We start from the raw sequence: 12,767 nt of genomic DNA, 5'->3' as shown, positions 1-12,767 counted from the left end.
ACCTTTTAACAGAAGTGTAGATAGAACATGTTAAAAGAAAAAGTAAGCAGTTATTAATAGTAAATACTAAGGGTGTGGGAAAAAATCGAATCGTTTACGTTGTGCCATTCAGAATCGATTCTCTTTTTTTTTTTTTTAAATCGATTTTTAAATTTTTAAATGTTTTATTTTTTTTAATCAATCCAACAAACCACTACACAGCAATACCATAACAATGCAATCCAATTCCAAAACCAAACCTGACCCAGCAACACTCAGAACTGCAATAAACAGAGCAATTGAGAGGAGACAAACACGACACAGAACAAACCAAAAGTAATGAAACAAAAATTAATATTATCAACAACAGCATCAATATTAATTATAATTTCAACATAGCAGTGATTAAAAATCTCTCATTGTCCTTATCATTAGACTTTTATAAAAATAATAAAAATGAACAATAGTGTCACAGTGGCTTACACTTGCATCGCATCTCATAAGCTTGACAACACACTGTGTCCAATGTTTTCACAAAGATAAAATAAGTCATATTTTTGGTTCGTTTAATAGTTAAAAGAAATTTACAATATTGCAATCAGTTCATAAAACATTGTCCTTTACAATTATAAAAGCTTTTTTAAAAAAAAATCTACTATCCTGCTAGCATGTCAGCAGACTACGGTAGATCCTGCTGAAATCCTATGTATTGAATGAATACAGAATCGTTTTGAATCGGAAAAATATCGTTTTTGAATCGAGAATCGGATCGAATCAAAAAAATCGATATATTATCGAATCGTGACCCCAAGAATCGATATTGAATCAAATCGTGGGACACCCAAAGATTCACAGCCCTAGTAAATACATAAGTAACAAACAGCATAACAATAACATGTCACAACATAGCTGTAAACCTGGCTTCACCCAAGGAAGGCACACATGACATGATTATATGTCATGTCATTATATACCGCACACATACTGGTATACACACGCCTAACCAGGCGTTTTTTTTCTCTCAAGGAATTATGAAATAAAATCATGTCTTCAGGAGCTCAACACTGCCCAGAACACTGTACGCATTTCCCCAGTTTTAGTTTAAAGAAAAGGAAAGATTGGCCTGGCCTACTAGGATCCCTCTTTATGTTTGTGAACTTTATAGTCTATATATTTAGAGTGATGTGATGATCAAACACTCTAGGAGTCTAGAATGAAAGAGTATATAAGAGAATTGACAGAGTTTGTGTAGCTTCAGTGCTGAATGATGAGCAGAGGAAGAGTTTGGAGTGTCTTTTTTAGCTTGCTTTTCATTTTTATGTGCTCACTGTCCACTGTGTCCAGGAACTAGGAAAATGTTTTCGTGCCGTTTAAACCCCGCTATCATGCTGATTAGCTGCCTGAAAGCGGGTGACCCCACTGTAGAAATAGCCTACATGTCTTTTAGCACATACGCTGCAGTGGCTCTATCAATGTTGTCCTGGCGAGCAGTTCTTCCATTAAAATCTTTAGGTGGTGGTTGGTGGAGGTGAAGTGGCATCGGAGTCTGTGTCTCGCTTTACTAGCTTTGTCGAAGCATGTTGCTTTTGTAGCTGTTTCAGCAGATTTGAATTGCTGTTTTGGGCATTAGATAGGATCTTTAATTCAAGACACAACTTATATTTAACTAAAATGTACTTTTCTTTGTGCTCGACAAAAGAAAAGTAGTGAGAATAAGAATATCTCCATGTTAAGAAACTCGGCTTCGGCTCCGGCATGATGTCTTGTTAGTAAACACAGACACGCCCTCGCTCCACACACACACAGCACGCCTCTTCTCTTCCATGTCTCCCGTCCAAAGGTAAAACCTGGTAACTCACTTCTAGCTGATTTTGAGAAAACAAAGGAAAACCAATCTATCTTGATGCTGTCTTACAAAGATCTACAAAGTAATCAAAAGTATAGGTGTTTTCTTGAGCTTTCATTTTCTTGCCGATTGAGTGGATTAAATCTGCTCTCATGAACATGTGCCCTTTCTCCAGATATTTTATCACAATCTCGGGTGGGCCCCATTCTGCGTTTGCACATTGGGCAAGAGCCGTGTACAGCGTCCAGTTTTTATTTTGACCTCCACAGTTATCTGCCCAAAAGAGTATGCAAGGGGAAGAATAAAAAAAAATACATTTAATGTAGGTGCTTGCAACGTCCTGGGCCAATCTTCCAAATATCCCCTTGTGCCATAATATCACATAATCAGGTTGACCGTCGGCCCCCATTCGTGCAAATGTCTCATTAAAGACAATAAGGCGACTGACAAAGAAGCTCCGATTGGTCCCTTGAGATACTAGGTTTTTCTGTTGTATCTACGCGGTTATGTGGTAGTTGTTAGGTCCTGCCATGCGCGTAACAGCTTACTTACGGAACAAATTACAATATCGCATACACTAATGTAAAGCATATCACCTAGGAACTCCAAAATTATTATCAGCTCAGTTTTGACCAAAATTTAGTTACTGGGTTTTGCCTTTGGACGGGAGATGTGACACATGAAGAATCAGAAGGACGGCCCCACAGCTCTCCAATAAAACACTCAGATCTTCTCAGTTTCTAGCTGATACTGTACAGAAAAATTACGTAAAATAACGCAGGAACGCATCATGTAATAACGGAATATAAAAAATAACTCGTTAGACTACTAGTAACCGCCGAAAATAACGGGGTTACGTTAGTCCCAACACTGTTTGTCCTTAATAATTTTGACAAAATAATAGAATGACACTATATGTAAATTAGGAGCCTTTGTTTGCTTACTTACTAATTGAAGAAAAGTTGTCTCATATGTTCACTATTTTATTAAGGACAAACTTGCAATTATAAACATATTTTTAATGTACAGTAAGATGTTTTGTTAAAATAAAGCCAAATTGGCCATTTGTGTGGTCCACTTTATTTAGAAAAGTATCAAAATACATTTTGGTACCAGTACCAAAATATTGGTATCGGGACAGCCCTTATAGAATATTTTCATTGCTAGAGCATCAAAAACCTGTCTACGGTCTTCTAAATAAGTTTTTACATTATGAGAGCCCTCAGGACATGAAATAATACCCATATGAACTTGTTAACACTTGTTTGTTCCAATTTAGTAATGTTGTACTTGGCTGAGCTAATCAGTGGTGCTGTTTTGTCTATTGGGTAATTCTACTTGAGTATTGGTATGTTTAGTTCATTTAGCCCTTTTATGCTTAAAAATGCTTAATTTAGGCCATAAATGCACAGAATGTGTTAAAAAAACCCATTTAAAAACGTTATGATAGAGTAAAGGTGCAAATGTCAAAACGCCATGTGGCGAGGGACGTCCATTGCCACCAACAACATATTGCTATCTATCTTCACTATATGTTCACCAATTTTGCAGACAAGAGGCGGACAAATTAAGTTTTTGGTGTTTTAATGTGTTTGACATTTCTGTGACCGTGGCGTTTATGCTTCTGACATATATAAAAATGTCAACCGCCGTAAAAAACTGCACTAAAAATAGAGCTTGGGTTGAAGTAAAAGGTGTTCTTCGAAGGGTGTTTTGATACAATATTTTTATTTCCAGCAATCCATTTTTCTACTAGTGTTGTCTTGATACCAATATTTTGGTACCGATCGTCAGGTTTGTACCTGACAATTTGGTCCTTGGCTTAGTTTTTCCTCTGCACTTGTCTTTGCTTCCTGTTTTTGGTTCCTGTGAGCACTCTTACTTTGGTGTGCTGTGTCCCCTCAGCTGTGACTGATTGGCCCCTGGCCAAACCTGGTGTCAATCAGTCAGCCACTATTTAGACCTGCTTTCTCCTCCAGTGAGTGCTGGATTATTGTTGTTACCTCTTGTCGCTAATACCTGTCTATGTCGTGCTCCTACTTGTCGCTGTTCCTGTATGCCTTGGACTGCTTTCCTGTTTGCTGGTTCCTGTTCCCTGTTTCCAGTTTGTCCGTTCCTGGTTCCTGCTTTGTGTTCTTTTCGTTATTTTTAAAGATTAAATAATGGTTTCCCCGCACAATGCCTGCCGCCTTCTCTGCATCTTGGGGTTCGTCACCAACCCAAACTGACAGAATAATCCAGCCCCACATGAACCCCGCGGAGATTACGATGGCGGAGAGGCTTGACGGGATTGTAGCACTAATGGCTAAATTGAAGAGAAGTTTGGCTGCTTTTCAAGCCCTTTCCCACCCACCCCTGTTGTCTGTGAGCCTATCTGGGGATGTCTGGGATCCGTCCCTTGAGGAGGGGGCTATGTGTAGCTGTGCAGCTGAGGCACAGCTACTCCTCACACAAGTGGGTCTGCAACAAACGCCACCACCATCTCCGGTGGGGCGGCAGACAACACCACCATCTCCGGTGGGCCGGCAGACGCAGCCACCATCTCCGGTGGGCCGGCAGACGCCGCTACCATCTCCAGGGGGCCGGCAGACGCCACCACCATCTCCGGTGGGCCGGCAGACGCCACCATCATCTCCATTCGGTCTGCAACCTACGGCGACATCATCTCCGGTGGGCCTGCAACCTACGGCGCCACCACGCACTCCAGTGGCCAGCAGACGCCACCACGCACTCCGGTGGGCCAGCAGCAGGGGGCGCCACCACTCATTCCGGTGGGCCAGCAGAGGGGGCGCCACCACGCACCAGCAGTAGGGGTGTCACCACCATCCTTTCCGGGTGAGCCAGCTGCAAGGGGGGCCACCACCATCCTCTTCGGTGGGCCAGCAGGGGTCGCCACCACCATCCTGTCCGGTGGGCCAGCAGGGGTCGCCACCACCATCCTGTCCAGTGGGCCAGCAGGGGTCGCCACCACCATCCTGTCCAGTGGGCCAGCAGGGGTCGCCACCACCATCCTGTCCAGGGAGCCAGCAGGGGTCGCCACCACCATCCTGTCCGGTGGGCCAGCAGGGGTCGCCACCATCATCCTGTTCGTTGGGCCAGCAGAGGGCGCCACCATACTCTTGTCGGCCACAGATGTGGTTCTTTCACGGGCGACAGCCTCGCCAATTGCGGCCGCGTTCAACTCGCCGTCGCCACCTGACTCTTCCCCGCTGGTTGCGGGGACAGCTGGCCTGGTGGCCCACCGCCTTGTCCTCCCTCCACCCTCCCTTGACTTTGGACTGTTTTTTTGGGGGGGAGGTGGGTTTTTAGTACGTCTGATATCTGTTATGGGAAGGGGGGCTACTGTCAGGTTTGTACCCGACAGTTTGGTCTATGTTTTAGTTTTTCCTCTGCATTTGTCTTTGTTTCCTCTTTTTAGTTCCTGTCAGCACTCTTATTTTGGTTCTGTTTCCTGTTTGTGTTTCCTGAGTGCTGTGTCCCCTCAGCTGTGGCTGATTGGCACCTGGCCACACCTGGCGTCAATCAGCCAGCCACTATTTAGACCTGCTTTCTCCTCCAGTCAGTGCTGGATTATTGTCATTAGATCTTGTCGCTAATACCTGTCAATGTCGTGCTCCTACTTGTCGCTGTTCCTGTATGCCGTGGACTGCTTTCCCGTTTGCTGTTTCCTGTTCCCTGTTTCCAGTTTGTCCCTTCCTGGTTCCTGCTTTGTGTTCTTTTCGATATTTTTGCAGATTAAATAATGTTTTCCCGCACAATGCCTGCCACCTTCTCTGCATCTTGGGGTTCGTCTCCAACCCAACCAGACACTAGTACTGGTACCAAAATTATTTTGTCACTTTTTGGTACTTTTTTAAATAAAGGAGACCACAAAAAAATGTAAATATTGGCCTTTTTTTTTATAACAAAAAATATTACGGTACATTAAACATAGTTTGTCCTTTAAATAAAGTAGTGAACATACAAGACAACTTGTCTTTTAGTAGTAAGTAAACAAACAAAGAATCCTAATTTACCTGCTGACGTATGCAGTAACATATTGTGTAATTTATCATTGTATTATTTTGTCAACATTATAAAAAACAAGTGGTAGAAAATAATTTATTAATCTACTTGTTCATTTACTGTTGTTATCTGCTTACTTTTAACATGTTTTATCTACACTTCTGTTAAATGTAATGTTCACTTATCTTTCTGTTGTTTGATAATTTACATTAGTTTTGGATGATACCACAAATTTGGGTATCAATCCGATACCAAATCGTTACAGGATCATACATTGGCCATATTCAAAGTCCTCATGTGTCCAGGGACATATTTCCTGACTTCATGAACATAATATACATTTTTTAAAAAACGAAAGATGTGATGCCAAAAAATATCGACGTAATCATAGTAGTATTGACTCGATACGTGCCTGTACTTGATATCACTACAGTGGATGTTAGGTGTGGATCCACCCATGGCGTTTTTTTTTACATTTTCTGAATTTATAAACATAATATTCATCCATTTTCTAACGCTTTTCCCTTTCGGGGTGCTGGAGCCTATGTCATCTACAATCGGGCGATAGGCGGGGTACACCCTGGACAAGTTGCCACCTCACCACAGGGCCAACACAGATAGACAGACAACATTCACACTCACATTCAAACACTAGGGCCAATTTAGTGTTGCCAATCAACCTATCCCCAGGTGCATGTCTTAGGAGGTGAGAGGAAATCAGAGTATCCGGAGGGAACCCACACAACATAATATGAATGTTTAAAAAACAAAAGAGGATAATAATAATAATAACAAGCAGCGTTGGTCGGGCCCGCTTTGGCTGCTGCCCCCGCGACCCAAGCCCTGGTCTAAGTCAGACCTACATAGAGGTTTTAGTTTAATGTCTGTACGACATTCCTAACAGAAGTTACAAGTAGTTTTGTCTGTGTTTTTTCTTAGGGGGCGCTAGAGCGCAATTTTGATTTTTAGGGTTTGGTTTTTTATTAGATGGCAATTTTCGCCAATCCTGATGTGTGTGTAAAATTTGGTAGGTTTTGAAGCATGTTAAGGGGGTCAAATTACTACTACTACTACTAATTATAATAATAATGGATTAGATTTATATCGCGCTTTTCTATTGTTAGATGCTCAAAGCGCTCACAGAGAAGTGGGAACCCACCATTCATTCACACCTGGTGGTGGTAAGCTACATCTGTAGCCACAGCTGCCCTGGGGTAGACTGACAGAAGCGTGGCTGCCAGTTTGCACCTACGGCCCCTCCGACCACCACCAATCATTCATTCATCATTCATTCACCAGTGTGAGCGGCACCAGGGGCAAGGGGGAAGCGAACCTGCAACCCTCAGGTTTCTGGCACGGCCGCTCTACCCACTACGCCATGCCGCCCCATATCGACGTAATCACAGTAGTATTAATTACCGGTACTTTTCAGAGGTGGTATAGTAACGAATATGATTCATTAGTATCGCGGTACAATACTAATACTGGTATACCATACAACCTTAATTTCTACCAATAAACAAAAGCTTAACTTTGTTTTACACTTTTAAGTCTGGCTGTCAAAATGTGATATAGAGCAGTTTGATTAATTTACTTTCCAATTAGAACCAAACAATTTATTCCCTTGTCATTTATTCACTATTTGCAACAGTTTTCCTTACATGGACTTGTATTCTTTCCCCATTTTCTCTTTAAATTCGACAGTGATGAGGTAAAAAAGAAGCTAATCCTCAAGTGAGCCTGCCAAGAATCTTTTGCCTTAAGGTTTTTCTCCCAAACCACAAAACCCCCCAAAAAATATCAATCTGCTTTGTTGTGTCTCCACATGACATCATCTCTTGGTTGCAAAGGCTAATTTGCACATAAACGGATTTTCTCAGCTGCAATATTGCACAACCAATACATTTATTTAGCTGCAAAAGTGTTTCATTAATCATTTAGAAGCCTTTTTAAGATGAAAAAAAAATACATGCCCACCAAAGCAGCTGCATAATGAGATAAAAGAAATGAACAACTTCACTGGCTGTGAGCTCACCATGCGGCCTCGTTTACAGGTGGTCGAGGCAGATGGCGCCGTCCAACGGGCTGTGTCGATACGGCGACAGGGTGAACTGCTGCTGGGGATGGATACCCGGCCCGGGGGGGCAGTGCCAACGTGAGTACTGCTGCTGCTGCTGTTGCTGCTGCCACTGTTGCAAGGGGTAGATGCTGGCGGGGTCGCGGTGGGGTGTTGGTAAAAACAAAAAAAAAACAACAAAGATGGTGGCTTTAGCATTAGCGCTATCGCTACAAGGTATTTTGTATGGTGTGTCAAACCTGCGTTGTATATCACCGTAACAAACCTTTAGAACACAACTTTAAAGGCCAACTGAAATGAGATTTTCTTTTTTGAACGGGGATAGCAGGTCCATTCTATGTGTCATACTTGATCATTTCGCGATATTGCCATATTTTTGCTGAAAGGATTTAGTAGAGAACATCCACAATAAAGTTCGCAACTGGAGAAAAGCCCTGCCTCTACCGGAAGTCGCAGACGATGACGTCACATGTTGATGGCTCCTCACATATTCACAATATTTTTATTGGGAGCCTCCAACAAAAAGTGTTATTCGGACCAAGAAAACGACAATTTCCCCATTTAATTTGAGCGAGGATGAAAGATTCGTTTTTGAGGATATTGATAGCGACGGACTAGAAAAAAAAAATAATTAAAAAAACAAGTTAAAAAAAAAAGCGATTGCATTGGGACGGATTCCGATGTTTCTAGAGACATTTACTAGGATAATTCTGGGAAATCCCTTATCTTTCTATAGTGTTGCTAGTGTTTTAGTGAGTTTAATAGTACCTGATAGTCGGAAGGGTGTCTCCACGGGTGTCTTGACGCGCAGTGTCTCAGGGGAGTCGACGGCAGCTATGGACGGCACAAGCTCAGCTTTTCTCCGGTAAGAACTGACTTTTTAACCACAATTTTCTCACCGAAACCTGCTGGGTGATTTTCGGTCGGGATCCATGTTGGCTTGACCGAGCTCTGATCCATAGTAAAGTTTTACCTCCTGGAACTTTAAACAAGGAATCACCGTGTGTTTGTGTGGCTAAAGTCTAAAGCTTCCCAACTCCATCTTTCTACTGTGACTTCTCCAATATTAATTGAACAAATTCCAAATGATTCAGCTACACAGATCTCCAAAATACTGTGTAATTATGCCGCTAAAGCAGACGACTTTAAGCTGTGTGTGTGTGCAGCGCTCATATTCCCTTAAAACCCGTGATGTCACGCATACACGACGTTTCGAAGACGAAACTCCCGGGAAATTTAAAATTGTAATTTAGTAAACTAAAAAGACCGTATTGGCATGTGTTGCAATATTAATATTTCATCATTGATATATAAACTATCAGACTGCATGTTCGGTAGTAGTGGGTTTCAGTAGGCCTTTAACTTTCATCCCATCCATCCATCCATTTTCTACCGCTTATTCCCTTTTGGGGTCGCGGGGGGCGCTGGCGCCTATCTCAGCTACAGTCGGGCGGAAGGCGGGGTACACCCTGGACAAGTCGCCACCTCATCGCAGGGCCAACACAGATAGACAGACAACATTCACACTCACATTCACACACTAGGGCCAATTTAGTGTTGCCAATCAACCTATCCCCAGGTGCATGTCTTTGGAAGTGGGAGGAAGCCGGAGTACCCGGAGGGAACCCACGCATTCACGGGGAGAACATGCAAACTCCACACAGAAAGATCCCGAGCCTGGATTTGAACCCAGGACTGCAGGACCTTCGTATTGTGAGGCAGACGCACTAACCCTTCTGCCACCGTGAAGCCCTTAAACTTTCAATGTATTTATTTTTACAAACATTTAGAATACTAAACTAAGTGGCTAATATCACCTGATGTTTTTAAGCAAGCTAAAATAGAGACGCCTAAACAAGCACTAAACTTGAATAATTACAAAGGAAACCAACGGTAACTCCAAAGCTAACATAGCTTCAAATGTTTAGTTTGAGTTTATTTCGAACATGCAAGAATAGAACATGATACATCACAACTTTCAGTTTCTCTTTTCAACATGTTCGAAAAGGAGTAGGAAGAAGCAGAGCTTATTTAAAGGCCTACTGAAACCCACTACTACCGACCACGCAGTCTGATAGTTTATATATCAATGATGAAATATTAACATTGCAACACATGCCAATACGGCCTTTTTAGTTTACTAAATTGCAATTTTAAATTTCCCGCGGAGTTTCTTGTTGAAAGCGTCGCGGAATGATGACGTGTACGCGTGACGTCACGGACTGTAGAGGACATATTAGCGCAGCACCATTAGCGGCTAAAAGTCGTCTCTTCATCGCGCAATTACACAATATTCTGGACATCTGTGTTGCTAAATGTTTTGCAATTTTTTCAATTAATAATGGAGAAGTCAAAGTAGAAAGATGGAGTTGGGAAGCTTTAGCCTTTAGCCACACAAACACACGGTGATTCCTTGTTTAAAATTCCCCAGAGGTGAAGCTTTACTATGGATCAGAACGGTCAAGCGAACATGGTTCCTGACCACTTGTCAACCGGCAGGTTTCGGTGAGAAAATTGTGGTAAAAAGTCGCTTCTTACCGGAGATCAGCTGAGCTTGCGCCGTCCATGCAGCTGCCGTCGACTTCCCTCAGAGACTGGCCTCAAGACACCCGTGGACACACCCCTCCGACTATCAGGTACTATTTAATCTCACTAAAGCACTAGCAACACAATAGAAAGATAAGGGATTTCCCAGAATTATCCTATTAAATGTGTCTGAAAAACATCTGAATCCGCCCCGATGCAATCGCCTTTTTTTTTTTTTACTTTATATTTTTCGGGTTTTTTTTCTAGTCTTTCGCTATCAATATTGTCATCCACGAATCTTTCATCCTCGCTCAAATAATGGGGAAATTGTCGTTTTCTCGGTCCAAATAGCTCTTTTTGTTGGAGGCTCCCATTATAAACAATGTGAGGATGTGAGGAGCCCTCAACGGGTGACGTCATCGTCTGCGACTTCCGGTAAAGGCAAGGCTTTTTTATCAGCACCAAAAGTTGCAAACTTTATCAACGATGTTCTATATTAAATCTTTTCAACAAAAATATGGCAATATTGCGAAATGATCAAGTATGACACAGACTGGACCTGCTATCCCCGTTTAAATAAGAAAATCTAATTTCAGTAGGCCTTTAATCCTACCCCTTTTTTTTACATAACAGTTGCTAAAACTTTTGTTCACTTCCTATTCTCAATTTATGCACAATATACTCCATAAGTAATCACAATAAAAATAAATAAATAAATCATTAATGAAGTAAGTTAAATTCCATACGATGAGATATGATAATTTTGAGAATGAAAGAATGTATGAATGAATAAATTCAGAATGTTTTAGCTTGCGAGCACATTTTGAATGAAATGTCTAAATAGTGGCTAAAGCAGGGGTGTCAAACTCATTTTAGGCCACGTGGAGAAAAAATGTACTCCTAAGTGGGGCTGGACTGGTAAAATCACGGCACGATAACTTAAAAACAAAGACATCTTCACATTGTTTTCTTTGTTTAAGCACATTCTGAAAATTTACAAATCATAATGTGTTTTTTTACACTCACATGTTGCGGTTAATGCCTTTTATTTGTAGTTATTTATACTTTCTGAATAAAGTATGTGATAATTTTTATCCATCAACTCACGGGTTAATTTTTAATCTATCAAGACAAAAAAATAATATCGAAATCAAATGACACAATGTTATCGATGTAGTTTGCGCATTTTCTTCGACTGATGTACTAACATCATGTGGTTAATTTTTTTCTAACTACAAAGATACAAAGACTTGCTGTTGCGATATCCAGTGGACACATTTAAAACAGCAGATTCCATCCATCCATTTTCTACCGGTTATCCCGTTTGGGGTCACGGGGGTGCTGGAGCCTATCTCAGCTGTATTTGGGCGTAAGGCGGGGTACACCCTGGACATGTCGCCACCTCATCACAGGGCCAACACAGACGGACAACATTCACACACTAGGGCCAATTTTTTCTTTCAAAGATTTCGGCTCATTTTTATACTTAGCAAACTCATCCCGCACGCCGGAGAAAACCTGTCTGTGGGCTTTACGTTTGACACCCCTGGGTTAAAAGGCACACATGGTGGGGCACTGCTCTCCCTGCCCCGAATGAGTTTAAGAATTGGTTTTATGAAAACATAAGGAAATGAGACAACTATAAGACTATAGCTTTCACACAGTTGGCCGTCAATAAAGAAGAGTTGTGTGCTAATACACAAATCAGCTAACAGCTTGTAATTACGCAAACGTTTTCATTAATGTCAGCATTAGTGCCTTAAAGTAGCAGTTGTACTACTGGAGTAGTGCAACTGGCTCTCTTTTAAAGGGATTCAGATAACATTTTAAGGTTCGAACAACATTTTTGTTGACGTTAATGTTATGCAGTCATGCTTGTGCTAACGCGCTAACATACAAAGCTAACAGGACGCCTCGCTGATGCGCTGCTTGATGCTGCATGCTTTGGGTTTCAATTTTAAGCCTTCTTTTCACGACAGGAAATGAGCGTAAAGATTTTGTTGATTTAGTCGATTAGCTTCTCCTAGCTCAGCACGTGTTGGCTCAATGATTCCCTGTGGTGGAAAAAGTCTTAAAGGCTTCTGAAGGCTCACGTTTGTGTTATTTTACTCCACTTTTATTTATTACTCCGGTCAGTCTTCATTGGTGAATCCTGTACTTTTATTCGGGAAATATGTCTTTGGTGGGAGGCAGCAAGCAAAAGCTTAGTTTGTTGATTTATTTACTGCCGAGGGCCATCTCCTCGCTTGATTATGGTGGCAGAGAAAGGTCCTTCCGGCCGAGAGAATTAGCTGAAGTGACCTTACAACGCCCCCAGTAAGTTTGCATTTTTTG

General features: G+C 41.8%; 1 protein-coding gene across 6 annotated transcripts in view; it reads left to right on the top strand.

Annotated features, from left to right (window-relative positions):
• Window positions 1-12,767, top strand: part of npnta (nephronectin a) — a 151,950-nt gene that overhangs the window by 30,501 nt on the left and 108,682 nt on the right. For all 6 annotated transcript variants that reach the window (XM_061909388.1, XM_061909379.1, XM_061909398.1 and 3 more), the window contains exon 2: window positions 7,885-7,985. In XM_061909388.1, the coding sequence (XP_061765372.1) occupies window positions 7,885-7,985 (101 nt within the window). The remainder of the gene's footprint in view (window positions 1-7,884; window positions 7,986-12,767) is intronic.

The sequence above is a fragment of the Nerophis ophidion genome, linkage group LG01 (assembly GCF_033978795.1).
Source record: "Nerophis ophidion isolate RoL-2023_Sa linkage group LG01, RoL_Noph_v1.0, whole genome shotgun sequence".
Classification (NCBI taxonomy): domain Eukaryota; kingdom Metazoa; phylum Chordata; class Actinopteri; order Syngnathiformes; family Syngnathidae; genus Nerophis; species Nerophis ophidion.
The sequence above is the reverse complement of the archived record's forward strand: the minus strand, read 5'-3'. Positions and strand labels throughout refer to the sequence as shown.